The sequence below is a fragment of the Sabethes cyaneus genome, chromosome 3, assembly GCF_943734655.1.
Source record: "Sabethes cyaneus chromosome 3, idSabCyanKW18_F2, whole genome shotgun sequence".
In the NCBI taxonomy this organism is placed as follows: Eukaryota; Metazoa; Arthropoda; class Insecta; order Diptera; family Culicidae; genus Sabethes; species Sabethes cyaneus.
In genome coordinates this window covers 145538279-145560321 of record NC_071355.1, presented here as the reverse complement: position 1 = coordinate 145560321, position 22043 = coordinate 145538279, and the positions used below count along the sequence as shown (strand labels likewise).

General features: G+C 44.2%; 2 protein-coding genes across 5 annotated transcripts in view; both read left to right on the top strand.

Moving 5' to 3' along the window:
- LOC128744518 (semaphorin-1A) overlaps nucleotides 1-19146 on the top strand; it is a 422529-nt gene extending 403383 nt beyond the window's left edge. The window contains exons 14-22 of one of the 4 annotated variants that reach the window (XM_053841579.1): nucleotides 5202-5313; nucleotides 5697-5884; nucleotides 6444-6747; nucleotides 6816-6984; nucleotides 7058-7132; nucleotides 7419-7472; nucleotides 9657-9719; nucleotides 18939-19021; nucleotides 19110-19146. In XM_053841579.1, the coding sequence (XP_053697554.1) occupies nucleotides 5202-5313; nucleotides 5697-5884; nucleotides 6444-6747; nucleotides 6816-6984; nucleotides 7058-7132; nucleotides 7419-7472; nucleotides 9657-9668 (914 nt within the window). In that variant the 3' untranslated portion in view covers nucleotides 9669-9719; nucleotides 18939-19021; nucleotides 19110-19146. Of the gene's footprint in view, nucleotides 1-5201; nucleotides 5314-5696; nucleotides 5885-6443; nucleotides 6748-6815; nucleotides 6985-7057; nucleotides 7133-7418; nucleotides 7473-9656; nucleotides 9720-18938; nucleotides 19022-19109 lie in introns of those variants that run through there. The other 3 variants (XM_053841582.1, XM_053841581.1, XM_053841583.1) reach the window with 3 other exon arrangements.
- Nucleotides 16666-21208, top strand: LOC128740230 (uncharacterized). Its single transcript, XM_053835763.1, has 2 exons — nucleotides 16666-16707; nucleotides 19277-21208. The coding sequence occupies exons 1-2, from the start codon at nucleotides 16666-16668 to the stop codon at nucleotides 19964-19966; spliced, it is 732 nt and encodes a 243-aa protein (XP_053691738.1). The 3' UTR covers nucleotides 19967-21208.
- The last annotated feature ends 835 nt before the right edge of the window (nucleotides 21209-22043 follow it).

Below are 22043 nucleotides of genomic sequence, written 5' to 3'. Positions count from 1 at the left end.
TTGGCACGGTGCAGAGGAAAACTGGCTTTGAAAAATTATCTTTTCATTGCGACTAGGGAGAACTTGGCCAAATACCGAGTAGTAAGAAACCAGCTAACTACGATTCTGAGGAGTAAAAAGCGCCAGAAGAAGGACAGATATCGTGAAGAATTAGAACAATTCTTCCGAGCTAATGACATGCGCAAGAGAACGTGAACCAATCTCGCGGGGGCCACACCGAATCTCGACATTTGTAGAGGCATGGCAGGAAATCTGACGACAAACGAGCGCGAGGTGGTCGACAGGTGGAAGCAGTGATGAACTTCGATGAACACCTCAACGTCGAAGTTAGAAAAGGAGGCGCAACAGAAGTTTACTTCGGAGTGCTCATGGATGATAGTAACTCCAAGGATGATTAGATTACTTCCAAGATTTGCAAGGAGGAGAAGCTACCGGAGGAATGGATGAAAGGAGCGGTTTTCCCTATCTCCAAAAAGAGTGATCGTCTGGATCTGGACTGCTGCAGCAAAACACTGGCAACCACCGCATACAAGGTATTCTCCCAGATCCTGCTACGGCGATTGTCACCGATAGCACAAGGTTTCGTAGGGAATTTTCTGGCAGGTTTCATGGGGACTGGCGTCATTACGGTCCAAATGTTTACCATCCGACAGATCTTGCAGAAATGTCGGGAATACAACGTCCCACCGCAGCACATCTTTATTGACTTCAAAGGAGCATACGATACAGTCGGTCGAGACTAGCTATGGCAGATAATGCATGAACATGGTTTTCCGGACAAACTGACGCGACTGATCAGAACTACGTTGGATCGAGTAATATGTTTCGTGCGCTTCTCGGGGACACTCTCGAGTCTTTTCGGGGCGCGGCAAGAGTTGAGACAAGGTGACGGCTTATCTTGCATGCTGACGAGCGGGCATCGAAATGAGAGACCGGATTTTCACTATAGGCTTCGCAGATGACTTTAATATCATAATCAGGAACTTTGCGACGGCTGACGGAGGAATCTATGCCAGATTGAAAACGGAGTCTACCAGGATTAGGTTAAAAATAAATGCGTCGAAGAGCAAATAAGCTAAAGCAAGAGGCTCAAAGACAAACGCACGCCTACGACTGATGGTAGCCATTGACGGTGACGAACTAGAAGTGATAGATGAGTTCATGCATTTGGGATCGCTGGTGACCGCGGACAACACGCGGACTAGTAAGGAGATCCAGCGGCGCATTTAAGCATTAATCGGGCATACAAGTTTTGCTCTTCGCAAAACGCTACGATCAAGAAGTATGCACTCGGAATAATTCTCGATAAAAAACTGAACTGGGCTGCCCACCTAGATTATGCTGTTAAGAAAGCAACTTCGGCTATCTGGGCATGCAGGTCACTGTTTGGCAAAACCTGGGGATTGAAACCTCAACTAGCCTTCTGGTCATATACTACTATTGCACGGCCTAGGATAACCTATGCTGCAGTCGTATGGTGGCCAAAGGTGAATGAGGTGACAGCCCAAGCCAAACTAAACAAAGTTCAGCGCCTGGCCTGTCTTACAGTTACCAGTGCCATGCGTACAACACCTACTGCAGCCATGGAGGCAATGCTATGCTTACTGCCTTTGCATCTTCATGTGAAGAAGGAAGCAGAGCTCGGCGCACTACGGTTGCAAAGGAGTAAAACCATACTCGAAGGTGACCAAATCGGTCATCTTCGCATACTTCGGGAATTCAATCTGACACCCTTAGTAACTTCAGTCTCTGACTGCATGGAAGCCAGGCCCAATATGGACGTTCCATATGAGGTGATTGAAACAGATCGCTCAATGTGGAATAATGGAGGGCCAGATCTTCCATCTGGAACTATCTGTTTTTTTACAGATGGTTCAAAAATGGGGGCCTGCACAGGCTCCGGAGTCTACGGACCCGGCATCAGGGAAACTATCTCATTAGGAAAGTGGCCCACCGTTTTTCAAGCAGAAGTATATGCCATATACATCTGTGCGACAATATGCTTGAAACGAAAGTACAGGCATGCGAAAATCGGTATCTTCACGGACAGCCAAGCAGCACTACTGGCTCTCAAGTCCGCCAAATGCGTGTCCAAATTAGTTTGGGAGTGCAGCACAGCATTGAGGGAACTCTCCCGCCAAAACAAAGTTTTATTACTTTGGGTGCCCGGTCACTGCGGAATCGAGGGCAATGAATTTGCTGACAACCTAGCAAGACAAGGATCAGCTCAACAATTTATTGGTCCTGAACCGTTTCTGGGCACCTCCACATCCGCCGTGAAAGGCGAACTGATGACATGGGAAAAGCTAGAAATAGCATCCCGTTGGAATCAAACACAGGGTTGTAGACAAGCTAAACAGTTTATCTACCCAAACCCTGCAGTAGCTAAAAAACTACTCCATTTAACTCGTAGTGAACTACGCACGATCACGGGACTCCTAACAGGACACAGCCCCGCTCTTTATCATTTAAAGAATATCGGCAAGGTATCATCTGACACCTGCCGCTTTTGTAACTCTGAACCTGAAAGTTCAGCGCATCTGCTCTGCTATTGCGGAGCTCTTGCATTATCAAGGCACAACTTCTTAGGAAGTTTCCTTCTTACTCCATATCAGGTATGGAGCCTAAATCCCAAAACGGTCATTGGCTTTATAAACCATGTAGTACCGAATTGGGGCACAGGATTACAACTATTCCGCTCAACTCCATCAATGGGTATGAGCGATCCGTAAACTGTGTACAGCAATCGGGGCCTGCCACAAAAGACGATCATTAAGACTGTCGCAGTGGCCTTTTAACCCAATGCCCTTCTGGCATACAAAAAAAAAAAAAAAGAAGTATGCACTCATGTCTATTTTTACACGGTTTGTTTTTTTCGATTACTCGAAAACGGTGCAGTTAAGAAACAATTTACAATCTACTTGAGGAATGTCGAGCTACTCCCAAAAGTATTGAGAAATAAATGAATGGTCTCTAAGTTACCCCGTTCTTAATACTCAAAAAACCAAACCGTGTAAAAAAAGTACTTGAGTGTACACCATCGTACAAATCTGACGATTGACAATGTCTAAAACTCTTAATACACCGCTAGTGACACTGCTTTCGGAGGAAACAAAAGCTACAGCCTTGAAGGGACGTCTATCGCATCTCTGGCAAAAGTCGGTAGGCTACGGTTGGCCGGATACGTTGTAAAGATGCCGGATGACAGTGTGGCGGTGAAGGTGGAAGTGAATACGAAATACTTTCAAGAGAGTAGTCAATGCGATCTGCAGGGAAGCACTTAGGTGGAATCCGCAAGGAAATGAACCACTTTTGTTTTGGTTCTCGAAATAGAGAACGTACTATAAACAGTATTTCTATGTTGAAGGCGATAACGATATTGGTCAGTTGGCAAAGGTCAAGGCGAGTAGTCTGTTAAGGCCGAACCGCTTACATAGGTGGACTATGATGAGCAAGAGCATGGTGATTTTAAGTACAGTAGGATTTCGAATTTAGCGACAATTGCGTGTCATCTATGTTGCCAAAATCAAAACCGTGCCAGAATTGAGACCCTTTTTGATCTGAAGAAATTTTATATAAATGTGTCAAATGTTCACTTACCATTAAACAACGATTTTTTCACGTTTGTACTCGTTTAATGCGTAAATAACCCGGTAACAGATGTCGCAAGTCTTTTGATACCCTGCGGTAAGTCGTAGTCCTTCCTCAATAAAAACATTGCTTTTCGATATAATCTACAACAAAAAAAGTTGTTTGTGCTTCATACAGACGGCATAATTTTATCGTCATTTAGAACATGTGTGCGAAAAATAATAAATGTTTACGCATATTTTTGTTAGAGAAACATTTTATGTTGCCAAAAATGAGTACTTTTGTCGCCAAAATCGAACCGTGCCAAAATCGAGGCATGCCAAGATGCATGGTGATGAGACGGGAGAGCGATGCAATAAATCACACTAATTTCAACAACAATTATCATGAGATGAGAAGTTGAGTGCAATCGTTAAACAAATTATATTTTAATTTAGCTAAGAGAAATGCAACTCCAAATATGCCTATAGGTAAAGAGTAGAGGCACGAACCAAATGGTCAAGGGCCATCACATACATACAAAAAGACTGATCAGATATTATTCATGAGAAAAACTCTTGATAAACGCAAACCATCAACCTGCATACCTGGAGTTCAACTGTTCATAGATTTCAAAGCAGCGTACGATACAGTTAAGTGAAATGAATTATAGAAGATAGTTTCTCAATTAAACTTGTTAGGTCACGTATTCCACATCAAAATTTATTTCACCAACATTCAACATTCAATTAAAAGGCGTTATCTGCTTCTAGATTTTGCGGACGCCATCGTCATTATTAGTGTAACCTATAAAGTTTGCACCTTTCAGTCTTTTGTTTCCTCTGATTCAAATGTTATTGACTCACTAACAATGACTATCAATCACTATCAATCAAACTATCAATGAGCTTTTCAATATGTTTAAGGTAAGATTTAAAAAGAACTTGTGGAAAATGATATTAGTATTAGTTCAAACCACCTAAAACTGCAGTCAGGATTTTCAATTATAGAAAACTGTCACCATTCGAAGCTATTGTTCGATTGATTCAATATTTTCGAAAATAATAATTAATAAGTGAATTCTATTTGATAAACAAACAATTTGCTGCAAATTTTATACACTTCCAACAATCCTGTAAATTTACATTCATTAACTTGCATCTAAAAGGAACATTGTGACCAATATGATTACCTATTGCAAAATAATAAAGCATATAATATAATATAAAGCACTCTACTTACTATAAGCGTCTATGCAAGCTTATCTAATGGTTATCTATCAGGGTTAGTATCTTTGAAAAGGTTGAAAATGTATCTTTGAAAAGGTTTTAGATAGTTGCGTTGGGCTTAAGGGAAATATATACGTGATTCCGTGCTGGATAATTTATATGCTTGTCAGTTTGATTCGAATGTAAGCTACATTATTGTATTATGTGCAATCGTTTTGTATCGTTTTCCAGATTCCGTAATTGTTGCGATAACGATTATATAATCTATCCGATTCTAACAACAATTATTAACGCAAAACCTTTACTCTATTTTCATGCCTTCCATCATCGTCTTCGTGTTAAAACACTATCACCGACAACGTACAATCGAATACAACCCAAATGGGGGAAAACTAACAACAGACACGCCGAAGGACGGAAGCTATGATGATGGAAAATTAATTATAGTCACCGATACTACCGTGATAGCGATTAAATTACATCGTTGCAGCAGTGAAAAGATAACAAGTTGCAGGTAATTAAACGCGTGGGCACGTACATACTAGCGCGGTGGAAGAATTCGCCGGTGGCGGAAAACGAACCACCTGAAGACGTGCATAATACTTTATAGTGATTGAAAGTTAAAACGCGGCTCGGCAAAGCTTCCAACGAACACAAACGCCGAGTAACAGCCGCAACCACCGCATCACTGTCGGGCAAAAGCGAAGGAAATAAATTTTCATTTATGGCTTTCGCTTTTACCGAGACCTCATTCATTTTCATGGCTTCTTACAGCAGTTCAGTTCCGGGCGGTTTCCTCCCGGTGACGATGAAAGCGACGATGGCCCACATTTTCACTGATGTGCCCCCTTTTCTCTTATGTTCTATTTCTTTCCACTGAACACAACCAACTTCCAGCGAGTGCGTAGCACTGCAGGATCCGTACTGCGCCTGGGACAAAATTGCCGGCAAGTGTCGATCACATGGAGCCCCTCGGTGGTCGGAGGAGAACTACTTCTACCAGAGCGTTGCCACCGGGGATCACGCCGCCTGCCCATCCGGCAAGATGCCTAAAGATGCCAACGTTGAAAAGCAAGGATATCGAGGTACGTATCGACATTCGCCGTCGCCGCCGCATCCATCCACCAACGAGCGAGCAAGGCTGTTTAATTATTGATTCCGAACTTTGATGTATCTGTCACAGACTTTACGAGAGGGTGTTGGATGATTGGATTTTCTAATGGGTTTTTGACTCATTTCACTTCTGCACAGTGCGATGCAATATGTTACAGACGGACGGGGGGAAGTGGTGCAATGTCGGTTCGACTCTACCCGGGATGCCATTAAGAAATTGATATGGATTATGATTAATATGTAATGCATCCATGTCGGGCTATGGTGATGAATTTGTACCGGAGGCGAATGGAGCGCTTCCGATAGAAACCAGCTTACATTTGAATCAATTTATGATGCTTTAGACGTCATTAAAGATATAACACTACTCTACGGTGCTATTCACTGTAAAATCTGTACAGATAATGCCATAATGGATTACATTAAGACATGGCTAGTAAGATACCACAGCAGTGATATTTGGTAAAACGCCTGGGGATCATTTCGATAGTTTAAATCATTTTTAAATACTGACGTTTTTCTTTCTTACAGGTGATATTGATTACGATCCGCAGCGGCCCAGCAAGGACCAGCCGGGAAATGACATGATTAGCATAATGCAAGACAAAAACGCCTACGACGACAAAGGTCCACAGATAACTCCTGATCTGATAAATGCACAATACACCGTGGAAACGCTGGTGATGGCCGTCCTAGCTGGTGCAATATTTGCCCTGTTGGTTGGCTTCATCACTGGTTACTTCTGTGGAAGGCGCTGCCACAAGGATGAAGACGATAATCTGCCCTATCCGGATACGGAATATGAATACTTTGAGCAGCGGCAAAATGTGAATCGGTTAGCTGTCATATTTGGTCGTGCACAGCGGATAGTCGTTTCATGAAAAACTCTGCCCTCTTTTCTAGGATACAAACCGAACCAAAATTGCTTCCACAGGTCGAAGAAGTGACCTATGCCGAGCCCGTACTATTACCTCAGCCATCTAGTCAGAACAAGATGCAGCATTCGCCAAAAAATACGCTAAGAAAACCGATGGGCCACCACCATGGTGTCAACTCGGAAACCCTATTCCAGGTAAGAGAATTCGTCCTCTCCTGTTGCATTCCCATTGCCCTGCTTTGCTTACGATTACAAACCGGCTTTACAGTTCCAGCCCGATGGCTACAATGCTCGTGATAATTACCGAGGTCGTGACAACTTCGGTACTCTCCGATCCCATCAAGTAAGTTATCCTTCGCTACTCGTTACCGATTCCTCCTTTCTTCTTCTTCTCTCTATTTCTTTCACTGTGTTATTCTCTGACTCTTTCTGAAAAATCATCGCCATCACATCCACACCTCACAAAAAACCGCCCACGCAACACCACCCAAATAATCACACTTTCCCACGCTCATTAATTTTGCGCCATCAGAAAGTAACTGCAATTAAGAACAAGCCGGCCAACCTGCTGACGTATCGCGAAAACTAAATTTCAACTTTTCCCGCTTTCTCGCTGTCATTTTTCACAGGGTGATAATTATCGTCGCGGTGACGGATTCTCAACAACAAGAAGTGTTAAAAAAGTAGGTCACTGAATATTTCGCCATTTTCTACCACCATCACGAAATCTCAAGAATGAATGCGCCTCCCATCCCTGCGGGTAGCAGGAAAACGAAACGAACGTCTCTTCATTGAGCTCGCTTTTGCTATCTTATGCTATCATTTTGTATTTTCGTTTCAACACACCCAAAACATCCGAAGGCAGCAAAAAAAACCCTTCCAAACACGTCGTTGTTTCAAGTTTCATTTACTGCATTACCATTCGTCACTTTTTGAATTCCATATTCCATTTATTGATGTTTGCATTTTTTTTTTCGTTCCAAATGTGTCATAATAGCAACAATTTTGATTACAGTCGTGTGTGCACTTTTGCTTCCGCCCATTAAAAAAATGCCTACAATGTTCACCTTTGCATGTTCGCTCACATTCGTTGTATTGCTACATTGATATCATCCTTACACCATTCATATTATACTATTTCCGGACAACTAATATAAAGCTCGCTCAAAAGAGTCCTTTTCACCGATCCGCTGCAATTATGCCGGTTGAATGCGAACCTCATCGCATCATCGGCAGTCCCCCTTCGACCGATCGTCGTGAAATGTTTCCGTCTCCATTGTGGTGTAAAGGCTGATGGAGGCGCTCGGTCGTAAACAGAATAACAAGCGCGTTCGGGATTAAATTTCTTTTATTTTTTGTTGCCGCATTTCTGTATGTTGTATAAAATAAAGACTTTTGCAGGAATAGGTAAGGTATCATAAACGGAACATCGGTTAGCACGTGTGTCACTACGGTGACATCTGTTTTCATTCAATTTCATTCCGAGAACTAAAGTTTCGATTGCAATTTGGTACTTTGCTTCAGTTTTGGTTATTATTAAATTAGATTTTTTGAGAATTGGTATAAAAATTTGATTTGATTTGAATAACATAATCAAAAATTCTAGTGATTTAATGTGATTTTTTGAACAACTCCAAGTTTTATAAAAACTTATAGCGTTTTTGATTTTCAAACCTTCAAATAATGAACCTTTTTCTTTGTTTATTTTTTGGTATATTCCAATTAAAACGTAAGAGAGTTTCAGATCCTCGTTAAATAAACCTAAGAATTTTGATAAAAACGAATTACTCGACTTTCGTTGAATTATGTGAGTCAGTCAATCAACAATTACTGACCTGATAACATCGCAATGTTATATATCTTGGAACTTGGAATAGTAATTCTGTACTATTAGGTTGTTAATCGTTTCTTATTTTCTAACCTTCATCATCATTAATCGAAATAAAAGTAATCTGAAAATTTTCAAACCCGATGGAGAAACATCATTAATATCTCTTTGAAGTGCTTGAAATTTATAATCGACTAAATCTGTAAATTGATATTTCGAAAATCAACATTATATTAAATTCAGAAATTCGCCAACAACTTCAACTCATTATTTCATGTGCTGTAATTGGTACGCATTTGAATCCTGTTTAATTTCCTTAGAATTGCCTTTGCTGTGGTGGTGTACCATTCTGTTTAATTACCAGCCGACAGAACCATCGGAAGAAGTATTGCTTATTGCGTCGAAACTCAAAGACTTTCTCCGTGTGCTGTCGATAAAATTCCATTCTTAAGCATGCGATCTTTGAAAAACTTCGATTCCGTCGTTCGCACAGGTCGAAGTCACCGGCAAAGTCTTGTTTTCCAGCAATCAGCAATATTGCAATTCCCTGCATGGGAAAAGAGAGCGAGAAATGCAAAACTTTTCCACTTATCTGTAAGTTTTCCATTCGGTTTGCATTTATTGTGCCTGTTTTTGTCCGTTTTTCTTTGTCTTTCGCAATGGTACACATTTTTTCATGTCGCTGATATTTGCTACAGCAGCAGACAAAAGGCGCTGTACCTGTGTTCTCCTGCGGAGCACATAATTGCCTTCCTCAAATTACGTCGTACCATTCGATTCAGCGGTATTTTTTTAGTTGCCAGCAACTTTGTATCATTTCCTTTCCACTGTGCCATCCTGTGCCTCACGAATCCATTCCATCTGTTCCCTTTGTTAAATAGCTGCAGTTGGCTGCTCCCTCAAATCGTCAACCAGCGTCATCTTTTCTGGCGAGACAGAGGGTGTCAATGGCACTGCACTTTTCGATTGATCGCTCAAATAATCTAATGTTTACGTATAATTTCTCTGTTCTTTTCTTTTTTTTCTTTCATTTCAACAGGTGTATCTCTGAGACGGGAACGGGGCGGCTGAGACCAGCCAGGGACTGATTAATCAAAATATGGTAATTTGAATTTGAATAGATTCGTTTTGTTCGATTTGTGATTCATGTATGTTGTTGTAATTGCTGCAATGTTGAAATTGGCAGGTGTCGTCGTTGCGTTAAACATTCAAGTTACGGGAAATTTCTTCTTAACCTATATTTACTTTGTATTCTAGCAAGACAGGTCTAAGCAACATAATTAGCGCTTTTATTCTTTAACAATTTTATTTAACTTTTTCTTTTAATTTTTTATAATGTTGATCCAGCCAAAATATGAGTGACATCAAACTCCCAAATAATACTCAAACTTCAGACCACATTTCTAATCATTTTTCGTCCCTGGTATATCACCTCGTGCATACTCTTGCCGCCCTTCAATATTTTACCTACGTTTGAGAACTGCGTGACAACTGCGCAATAGCGGATACCCGTCCTCTTACGCTGGATTGCCACCTCGGCTGCCTTAGTGACAGACAAGATGGCATCCACCGTAGATTTGCCTTTACGGAAGCCGAATTGGTTCCGTTTGTACCCTCCGTGTACTGTACGAGTCTGTTAAGGATAACCCTCTCCAGCACCTTGCCGGCAGTATCGAATAGACAGATCGGCCTATATGACGAGGGGACACCCGGAGGTTTTCCCGGCTTCGGCAATAGGACCAGGTTCTGTCGCTTCCACCTGTCCGGGAAGTGGCCATCTTCCAGGCATCTACTCATTACTGCTCCGAATAATTCGGGAGTCTCCAAAATAGCCGCTTTAATGGCCAAATTCGGGATTCAGTCTAGTCCCGGTGCCTTGCTCACCTTTAGGAATTTAGCAATCTCAATGAGTTCCCAATTCGTAACCGTCACTTCCTCCCCAACCTCTAAGCCGCCGTCGCCCACGTTACTTTGGATGTTCGGCATGGAGGCCGACCATCCTACGCTATGGTCTGAGATACTGGAACGTCGGCCGTGGGACGACTCAGTGGCTTGAGGCCAGGGCCTTGGCTCGTGGCGCGGAAAGAGGCCCTCGATGATTCGCTCCAGCATCTCTGGCGATCGCTCTGCGGGCGCCATCACGCCCTTGGTCTTTGCCATTACGACCCAGTAGGCATCACCCCACGGGTTCGCATTAACACTAGCACATAACCTTTCAAAGCAGGCTCGTTTACTAGCTTTTATCCCACTCTTAAGCGCTGCGCGTGCAGCAACGAGTGCTACTCGACATTCAGCCCTGCCTTCATCCGAACAAGCTCTTTGCATAATTCTCCTCGCACGAAAGCACGCTCCGCGGTGTTCCGCAATTTCAGCTGTCCACCAGTAAGCCGGTGACCTCCCATACCTAGTTCGGCTTTTCCTAGGCATGGCAGTGTCACACACTCATCACAGTACTACAATCAAATGATCAGCGTTCGGATCGGGCATACCGCGAACCCCGCGCTCTCTTCGGATCGCTTCCACAAATACTTCGGGATCGAAGTATGATGTCTTCCATCCACGGGTGGTTGGAGTGTCGGCTCTACTCGCCGCCTGCCGCCTCGTTATCTGACCGACACCATAGCGGATCGCCTGGTGGTCACTGTGAGTGTAGCCATTGTCTACCCTCCAGTCTCGTATCAGACCAGGACTGCCGAAAGTCACGTCGATGATAGACTCCGCACCGTTCCTACTGAAGGTACTTGTGTTGCCGACGTTGGCCAGAAGTTTTGCCAGAGCCTCAAGCAGAATCCGACCCCTATGGTTCGTGCGACGACTTCCCCACTCTACCGCCCAAGCGTTAAAGTCGCCCGCCACAACCACCGGCCTTAAACCAGTCAGCACAACTGATCGGTCTACTATTTGCGTAAACTGCACGATAGACCAACTCGGCGGAGCATAACAGCTGCAGTAGAACACTCTACCCACTTTGGCAACCGCAAATCCTTCGTCTACAGTTGACACAACCTCCTCAACCGAGAACCTGCTTGTCGTCCATATAACCGCCGTCCCAGACATACCCGAGACCCAGTTGCCGTTTCCGGCAGGGACGCGATATGGATCCGAGATTGTGGCAATGTCCATTGCTGACTCAGAAGCTGCTTGGTGTAACAGCTGCTGAGCCGTGCCGTAGTGGTTCAGGTTGAGTTGTGTCACTTGCACTATGAACATGGCTTAGTCGCCGGCATACCGGCCGGGCACCTTGGACCTCCCGTTACGTGCTTTGCGTCCCGTTTACCGGTACAGATCAGGCACTTGGGAGGCTTCGCGCAGTCGCTTGCTTTATGGCCAGCACTGCCACATCTGCACAACTGGCTCCTATCTGGACCCTTGCAGTTCCAGGCTTTATGTCAGTGCTCGAAGCACCGGAAGCAAGCTTCCGACTGCTTGAGCACGCTCAATGGGCATACCGACCACCCCACTTTTAGCCTAGAAGCTTTCAGGGTTTTGTTTCCGTCAGTCAGCGGAAGTCGTATGGTGGCTACCTGGGTCCCGGCCGGACCCTTGCGTAGGCGAACCGCCTCGGTTGCCACCACCACTCCACTTTGCTCTTTGAGAGCTTGTACGACCTCGCGCACTTTGGTGATCTCGTGCAGGTTCTTAAGCTGGAGAGTCACTTCTGGTGTGAGAGCACGTACCTGCACTCCGTCCCCGAGCACTCCTTCCGCTATGAACTTGTTTGCGGAACTCTTCTTGGTGGCGTCTTTCTTCAACTCAAGGTTCATATCGCCCGTGCGTGAGCGGCGGATGCTCCGCACGTTCGCGCCCAGATCCTTGAGTAGGGCGTCTCCTCTCGTGGCCTTCAGAACCTCCGAGTATTTCGACCCGTCGGTTTTCAAGATAAGAGCGACGCCCTTCTTTGCTCGCTTCCTTGCCGGTTTAGGTGGAGCTGTTTTTTACTGGAGCCTCCTCGGCCTTTTCTCTTGGCCTTAACCTCGGTCCACGGGCCACCCGTCTTGGAGTTTCATCGGTTAGCTCTGCCAACCCGCTAGCCTGAGGACTTTTACCGAACAGGCGTTTTTTCGGTACACCAGGGGTGCTATCTCCCGGGGACTGTCTCAGACGCTTGGCGGACGCCTTACCGCTGCTGGTACCGCTTTCCGTGGCCTCCTGGGCCGCATTGCGACACTCCTTCAACGGGCAAGCGTCCGTCTGTACTGCCTTCGACGCCTTCACGGTCACCTTCTTCGCCTCTCCTGCACGCGCCACGAGGTCGTTGTGCGTTTTGGTCGCTGCATTCACGGTTCTCCGAAGCATGAGCAAGCTCTGCTTCAGGTCATTGGAGAAATTGCCGCGACCTGACGTGAACTCGATTATTATATCGAGCTGCTGTGACGCTGCTACATCTTTACCACGAAAACGAGGAGCCGTGTACACAGCTTTGTGGTAATAACAAAATGGTGATTGGTGTCCATCGCTCTTCATCCAGTAAGAAACTTATGAAGGTTTTTCCGCGGCGCCCGAATAGAAAACCAAATTGATCACATCTGAATTGCTCTGGGGAGGGGTGACTTCTTGATGTACACAACAGACGCATCTGAGCATCACCATGCTCTCGTTGGCATACGATTGCACGACGCACGTGCCTAGCGATTGGAGGAGAAGTTTGGATGCCGTTACTGAGGTAGAAGGAACCTTTGTTAAACATCGCCCGGGTTATCATTTTTCATCACCGAGACGCTCATTGGACTGCACTTTGGAAACTCCTCTAGCCCAGCCGCAGTCGTGACTACTAAGTCGTCCTGGACCTGTGGTTAGATCTGGACTAGGGGTTTTCCAACTTGCCGCTTCATGCAAGTATAGTCAAGATATTGTACATTCGCTACCTGATGCTGATCCGAAACATGGGAAGTATGGCTCGATTCCCGAACAGTCTCCGGTCAAGTTTTTGGATCCGATGATGAAGTCTTTCGTTGCGATCGGAACCCTAACAATGGTAGCAAATATATCGGCGGTGGTGTTCTGATAGCTGTCCGTCGTGGGTTGGAAGTCAGGGTCATCGAGAATGTTCTTGCAGTACTCTGCAAGGTAATCCTCAACCGAATCTAGGAGACAGGGTTATATATCATCACCACTGTTGTTTCTCATTGTTATGGAAATGGATCGATGAGATAATAATTAGAAATATTAACAGTAGCCAACTGGAGGATTTCCCTTGAATACTGTATCATGGATCACATGATCTCGTTCTAGTCGACGACATTGTGTTGCTTGTCTGACATCGAATCGATATGTAAAGCAAGCTAGATGACCTCTCCTCAACTTCACAGTAGTGAGGTGCCGAATGGGGCCCAGTAAACAAAAAATCGTATATCACTTACTTGCTTTTACCAGCCGAGAGCCGGGGTGGCTTTTACCGTATCAAGAATTCCTCTCCATTGTACTCGGTCCTGGGCTACTCGTCGCCAATTCGTTACGCGTCTCGCCCCAAACAGCCAGCTTATTAGCACGTTGGACCCTTCTATTTCTGGTGCCTTTGGGGTTTTTGAAGAGAACGGATTTCATTGCACAGTCGTTCGGCATCCTTGCGACGTGGCCGGCCCACCGTAGTCTCCCAACTTTCGCTAGGTATACGATGAGAATCTCTCCAAGTAGTGCTTGCAACTCGTGGTTCATAAGCCTATGTCACTCTCCGCTATCCATTTATACTCCACCAAAAATTGTCCGCAACACCTTTAGTTCAAATACGGCTAATGCACGTATGTCTTCCGTAAGCAAAGTTACTGTCTCAAGTCCCTAGAGGACTACCGGTCTGGTTAGCGTTTTGTACATCGTCGACTTTGTGTGCCGGCGTATGCTCCTTGATCGAAACGTCTTGCGAAAAGAAAAGTAGGCTCGATTTCCAGCTTGAATGCCTCGTTGGATCTCCTCACTCGTATTATTGTCGGCGGTGACCAGAGATCCCAAATTAACTAACTCATCAACCACTTCCAGTTCATCGCCGTCAATAATCACTGTCCGTGGGAGGTAAACGTTGGTTTCTCTGGAGCCTCTTCCTTCCATATATTTTGTTTTCGACGCATTGATTTGTAACCCTATCCTCCTAGCCTCCGTTTTTAGTCTGGCGTAGATTGCCTCCGCCGTCTCAAGGTTTCTAGTAATGATGTCGAGGTCGTCTGCGAAGATTAGGAGTTGGCTATTCTGGCTGAAGATCGTTCCTCTCGTCTCGATGGCCGCTCGCCGGATCATACCTTCAATAGCGATATTGAATAACATACAGGACAGTCCCTTGCCGCAACCCGCTTCGCGATTCGAAAGAACTCGAGAGTGTCCCCGAAACGCGCACGTAGCACATCACTCGCTCCAAAGTAGCTTTGATAAGCCGCGGACAGTTTGTTCGGACAACTGTATTCGTGCGTTATCTGCCATATCTGTTCTCGTTCAACTGTATCGTATGCTGCCCTGAAATCCACGAAAATATGATGCGTGGGCGTGTGATACTCTTGACAGTTCTGGAGGATTTGTCGGAGAATAAAAATTTGATCCGTGGTAGCACGGGCCCCCATAAAGCCCGTCTGATACTGCCCTACAAATTCTTTTGCTATTGGGGATAGGCGATGCATCACAATGTGGGAGAGCACCTTGTAGGCGGCGTTGACCAACGTGAAGCCGCGGTAATTACAGCAGATTGCCGTAATTAAGCCGGTCGCCCTTTTTGTACATGGGACAGACTACACCGTCCATCCACTCCTCCGGCAGTTTCTCTCCTTCCAAATCCTAGAAATTATCCAATGAAGTTCCGTTGCTAGCGGTTTTTGGCCATTTTTGTAGAGCTCTGCCGGGAGTCGGTCCTTTCCGCCGGCTCTATTATTCTTCAGCTGACGAATTTCTCGCCGGATCTCTTCGAGATCAGGATCCGGCACGCTGTTGTCGTTTGTAGGCACTCCGAGGTTCCATTGCGTCTCCTTGCGCGTGTCATGAGCCCGGAATAGCTGTTCCAGCTCCTCGCGATCTCTGTCCTCATTTTGGCGCCTTCGCTCCTCAGGACCGTGGTCAAATCATTCCGCGCTCGTCGATACTTGGTCAAATTCTCTCTCGTGTATATGCTTAGATAGTTTTTCCAAGCTCTTTTTTTCTCTGTCTATCGCTTGTTGGCATTCCCCGTCAAACCAATCATTTCGTGCACTCGAGGTTTCCACTCCTAGCACTGCGGTTGCGGCCTCGTTGACGGCCGAGCGTATCGTACTCGATCCGTTTTCGAGGGTCAAAGCATCTAGCTTCACAGAGGAAGGCAGAGCTTCATCCAGTACGCGCACGTAGTTCCCTATTGGTATGCGACTTTAGTTTCCACCTGGGTTGGTAAGTCGATCTCCGCTAAGGTTGCTCGTATTCCTGCTGGTATCACAAGGAAGTAGGGATAGGAGTTGCTAGATAAAAGGCTAAGAACCACTATGAGGTCTGTATTACGCACGCATTATCTAGCTATTCATTGGCGACAAGTGGCCCAAAATCGAGTTGAATGGAGACTACTGCTTGAAACAACACCTGTCATCCCGGTTCTATGCTGCTGATGACGACAAGATGCCGGAAAGGTAAATGCTCTTACCGACGCAGCTTAGGCAATGACATCCAGGCTCTTGACGAGAACTTTTCCTGGTAACAAATGACAGCTATGGGGGATCATTGTCGGTTATGGAGATTTCATTCTTGATTTCATCTCTTTGCTCTGCCGGACTGAAATAAGGTTTGACCGGGGAAAACAAACTGCAAACACACCTAAAGCATTAGAAATTCAGTTACTCTGAAAGTAGGCACTATGGTTATTACACACCTTCCACATTCGGAAAGATCCCGAGAAGGCCCTTCTGAATTCGCATTCCTTTCAATGGCTTCTTGATTTTGGAAAAATAGACAGAATTCTCAAGAGTAATACCAGGAGAGTAAAAAGCATATTAAACTATAGGAGCTAAAAAAAGGAATCAATTGTGAGGAACTTGAAGGACTATTGTCGTGCCAATTTTCGGTTTTTCACAGAATAGTATGCATATCGAGATGAATGCAAAAGAAAAATGATGCGAAAGCTTCGCAGTTGTTCGAGAACCTGGTACGAAGTATGTTTAACCTTCGTAAGAACATTCGCAAAGCCCTATGGAGATCGAATGATCAACGATATGTAAACCAAATTGACGATTTGCCTCAGACATCTATCACTAATGTGCGCACCTATCGAAGTCCAAACATCAATGAGGGATCTACACTGTTATCAGAGAACATTCGACGATAGTTTTAAGAGTTGAGGCATCGATTGGCGAAACGATTGATATGATAAGAACAGCCTAGACGGGTACGGAAAGACATGGCTGCGATACTGAGACGGAGGAAGTAGGCGCAGGATGATCGTAATCACGAACAGCTGTCGTGTGCCTGTCAGTGTTGCGAAGCCCGCACTTGTGTTCCCACACGCGCGATCTTGTTCTACCAAATGCCCCAGTATGGGCATCTCTGTCGGACTCTCCTATTTTTTCATGCAAAGCAAAGCAAAGCCTTGGACTTATACGTCTTTCTACGACTTGATCACAGCACAGGACAGTTACGGGGCAAGTGCAAAAATCCTATTGACTCTATCTAGCAGCACCGCCTAGCCGAGAGTCGAGCATACGACGACTGGCTGGTTAGACCAGCATCGTACCTCCGAGTTCGAGTTTTTACGAGTGTGTATTTAGCTATCAGCCACAGCCGTCGTTCCCGCACGTCATTGCATTGCGAGCAATTCCTACCGATCGCGCGCAAGGCCTACACTCTTACCCGCGTGCGTTAGGAGAGCGAAGAAAAAAAAGAAGAAGCCAAGTAAATCTGTAGCCATATATCCTAGTGTGGCGCTTATGACCTTTTGGCAGCTCATGAGTTGTTGGCTTCGTGAGTGTATTTCTTTCTGCAGAAATATGCTACTATGCTATGCGCTCACGAGTGTGCATGTAACGGAATGTATGCAAACAGCCCTACTAGCACAGTTGTTATGATCTAGTTGTGGTAACCGATTAATAACTAATTTCAGTCATAAATAGGTTGCAGCAACCAGAAATGACAAAAGTGTGCTACTAGGGAGCACCAGCAGCGGTTTCCTGTCGTACGCTTGATTCAGTAGAGTAGGCTTTGGATATCAAGCTTCTTATACTCACTCGTGTGAGAGTAGACATCGTTTGCTTCTCGGTCGATTTGCAACATTGATGCCTGTAATATGACGATGTTTTAGGAGAAGGGATACTAATTCACAAATCGAACAACGTGGAATGACGTAAAAGGGATCACGAAGGAAAGCGAAGTGGTCGACAGTTGGAAGTAGCTCTGCAATAAGCAACTGTATGATGATAAAGTGAGCAGTTTCGGAAAAGGAACTGTATGTGGTTGATCGGTTATCAGAACCTGTACTCCAAAAGATTCCGCAGGAAATTGGTAGATTGAAAAACAGTAAAAACTTCGACAGCTACGAACCGGATGAGCTTAAAGGATGGTAGGGTAACCTAGACCCAACTAAAACTACCAATCCGACGTCTACCACTTAAACCTTCGTAGTTCAATACCAGGGACGCTTCACGATGCGAATCTCTCCGTTACATTTCACAATATATGTCACGAGTATGATGTGTCAACACATCGCATTTTCATCTACTTCAAAATAGCGTACCCAGAATCACGCACGGATTACGTCACAAGGTCACAAAGTCTGCGGCAGCATTCTTCTCACATGGATACCTGTGATAAATGGGTATTTATCTCATAAAAAGACTTTTATTACTCGTGTAAGCTTTAGTACAACTGGCGAGTGACGCATCCTGCAGCTAACTAACTCACACATATAATTCCTGGTCCCTATTAGGCAATGCATCAAGATATTTGAAGAGGGATATATTTTTACATATAGTTCAAGATTATAAATTTTAAATCGTTTATTATTACACACCAAATACTGTATCGAAAATCGTGATTAATGAATGTTTTATTCTAACCAATTAAGTTTGTGTTAAATTAATTCAATTCCTTCGGTTGGAACCTAGAATGTTACTTGGGAAAGGAAGTCTTTTCTCATTGAATATTTCTCTTCACAAATTTTTGTCTTTGCCTCGCTTCACCGTGGCCAACAACCAGATTTATTATTTTTTCTATTCTCATTTGAGGTTAATTCATTTTAGTACATTCAATATGCTCTAATATTTTACTCAGAAATTAGTTTTTCTACACGCTAAAGCGATGACACCTGCCAATCCAAAGTCCAGCTCTTTTCTCTTACTAATCGCAAAGTACCCTGTCATTTCTGGATAATAAAATAATAATTAAAAAACAGCACTTTTATATAGGTCCTTAATACCAATACTCGTAACAGAAGTCTCGGCCGAATGAAAAGGCAGCCGCCCCGGCATGGCATAGGTAGGCTTCCACCGGCCAAGGTACGCGCCTCCCGACACTAATAGATGTTTTCTCCCTTTCTCTCTCTCTCTCTTTTGTACCCGTCCAGTAACGCAACACCGTTCCGATAGTCCACAGAATTCCAGCTCCGGATCTTCCCCGGTCATGTCAAACAGTAGTTCTAGTCCGGCGCCTCCCTCGAGCAGTCCTAGTCCACAAGAGAGCCCAAAAAACTGTAGTTATATTTATAGAGATTGATTATTAAATAAACCCCAGCCACCACCGCATACTAGCAGTTGCAGTAGAATCAACAGCGAAGTCGCCACTGCCCACCTCGCAAGCACATCTCACCACTACGACGAAAGTGAAGTGTACCACGAAGCCACTCCTGTAGTCGTAAAGCTACGCGATCCTGGCAACAACCGGAACAGCAACGGTAGCGATGCAAACAGGATACTGAATCGTCTGTCGACCTCGTCCTCTCTATCGATTATAACGCCACCTACAACACCGAAACGTCCCGCAGCGGTACGACTCAAAATGTCACTCAGTCTATCGTTGGCGCACAACTTCAACCAAAAACTGGCCAACTTGAACGATAAATGGAACGATTTTAGCTTCATGCTGAAGCACAACCCGGTCAAAGCTCTTCCAGCGAGAAACGATTCCTACCATTCGATTGAGTCGGCCGTGACCTGCACGGCTGCCGACTTGGAGGCGGCCAATTTGAGTGGAGGGGCCTGCGGGTTCGACGAAAGAGAGTACGATCGGAGGAAACTACAACAGGGTGGCATCAGTGGGTTAGCAGCGAGCAACAGCGGTAAGTCCAACCAGCAAAAATCTTTCGAGCGCCGTCACAGACAACGGTTGTCGCCTCGGCGCAACAGTGCCGGTGGCGACCCAAAGGAGTTCGACGTGCTGGTCATGAAACCCATGGACAGCTGGGATGACAATGAAAGTTTTTAGTAAAATGGCTTCCATAGGTTGTTGGATTTTCATTATTTCTCGTACAACGGTACGTTTGCGCCAAAGCTTGCTTCTGCTGAACTTTGTCGAACAGGCACAAATGCTATCATAGATTACTTATGACAACCTCAGAGGAAACGATACACACAAAAATCAACGCGTCAAAAACAAATGTATTTTTCGTTGCGAAACCGGTTTTCTTTCTACACTTAATCGAAGGTATGAACACATCCGCCTAAGTTAAAGCATTTAAAGAAACGCATCCATCACAAACTGATATTATCACTAAGGAACTTTAAGAACTAGATTCAAAGTAATCAACGCATGTACATACAATAATAATTATAGCAACCTAATTAAATATAAAAGTACTAGGGATTTTTGCATTATAGCAAATGGTGAGGCGAAACGAAGAAAGCAGCATTTTTGCTACATAGTATTACGAAACGAAAAAAAAATTCTCAAATCAATAGTAGGCCATGAAGCGCAAACCTATAAACTAGGGCAGTGTGTACATAGAGGGCGAGGCCAATGACTCGTTTTTTTCCCTGTTTTCCTATAGTTCTAAGTTCAAGCAGGGGAAATCTTTCCTTTCATCGATCACATTAAATTTAAAGAGACAGAAAAAGCTCTAGATTTTAAGAAAACAGAACGGCGGGCGACGTAAACTCGCCGGTTTTTTATCCCAACGTTAATTTCGAATCCACCTCCTTTAATGCCAAATCACGAATCGCGAACGTCGTCGTTTAGCAGACAAAAAGCTATAGTAAACGAGCCGACTGCATACAGACCCGGACGATTGTGGCGATTACGATTTTCCGTTTAGAAAAGTGAAACGCTTTCGTCCCAACAAGGAGACTAGAATGCAATATTATGCAAAGTACTGAGTAGAGTACGGAGTTAGTGGTTTAATTGTTTTAGCTTGTCGCAATTCCCAGGATATTTTAAGGTGATCTGAGCGATAGTTAATTTTGTTTGTTATATAAGTGAAAAATGTGCTTTTTGTTGTTATTATTTTGCGTGCGTACGAGAATCCTTCGCTCTCGATGGGGAATGCTTATTTTTTGGTGTATAATCTCTCGTTAGGATTCTTTTGTTATTCCCCAACAAAAATATAGTTTATTTCGATCATATTTAGTTGCAATTATTTAAGGTGATTTCAGAAAAGCAATGCATTTAAAAGCTCTCACGGTTTTGAACTGGTTTTTAGTTTTTTGCTCTTATTTTACTATGATCGACAGTAGGGGTGTACATTTAACTAATTTTGATTTATAATTTACAATATATTTATTTCACGAAAAAGAAGCATACATTTTAGTTCAGTAGAATATATCACAAACTATCTTTGTTTGTACTGTGTTGAGTAGAGTTTGTGTGGAGAAAAGTTTAATACTCCGTTTGTTCTAATGATATCCGGAGACAAATCGAGTGGACAAGCACTTCTTACATGAATTTATGTGTTTTTATTTCATAACGATTTGTTTTTGACCTAAAAATAAATTTCAGCTGCGATTATGACATCGTCATTAGAGCTGAATTCTAATTAAACATCTTATTAAGACCGGATAGATAAAAGTCAGATAGTTTCAGATCTGGTAAATATGAGGGGTGTAGAGGCAATTCGAATCATAATACGGCCATAATTCATAAAATTTAATTCTGGTCTTGCGTAGCTTCGCGTTATATTTGGTGAGGGACGCTCTTTAGGGACTCCAATTAGACATGGACTTATCCCTCTTGAACAAACGGACAGAGGTTGCTACGAAAGTTCATTCCGCCAAGATATGTTCTGGTAAACAATCCGTGAAATTATTGGCTTTCTTCGGATTCCTGAATTATTCTCTTCTAAGAGACCTAGACATCCAAAATTGACTTGCCTACGGTTTGATGATCTGAGACAAAAAAAAGCAAAGCTATGGGTATAAACATCTTTAAGACTTAACCCTTTTTTATCGACAAACTTCGCATCCAGTTATTAGAGTTTTACGGGACAAGTGCAACAATACTACTGACTAGCAGGCTCGCCCAGCCGAGATTCCAACATAGAATGGTTAGATCATCATCACAGCTCGATGAA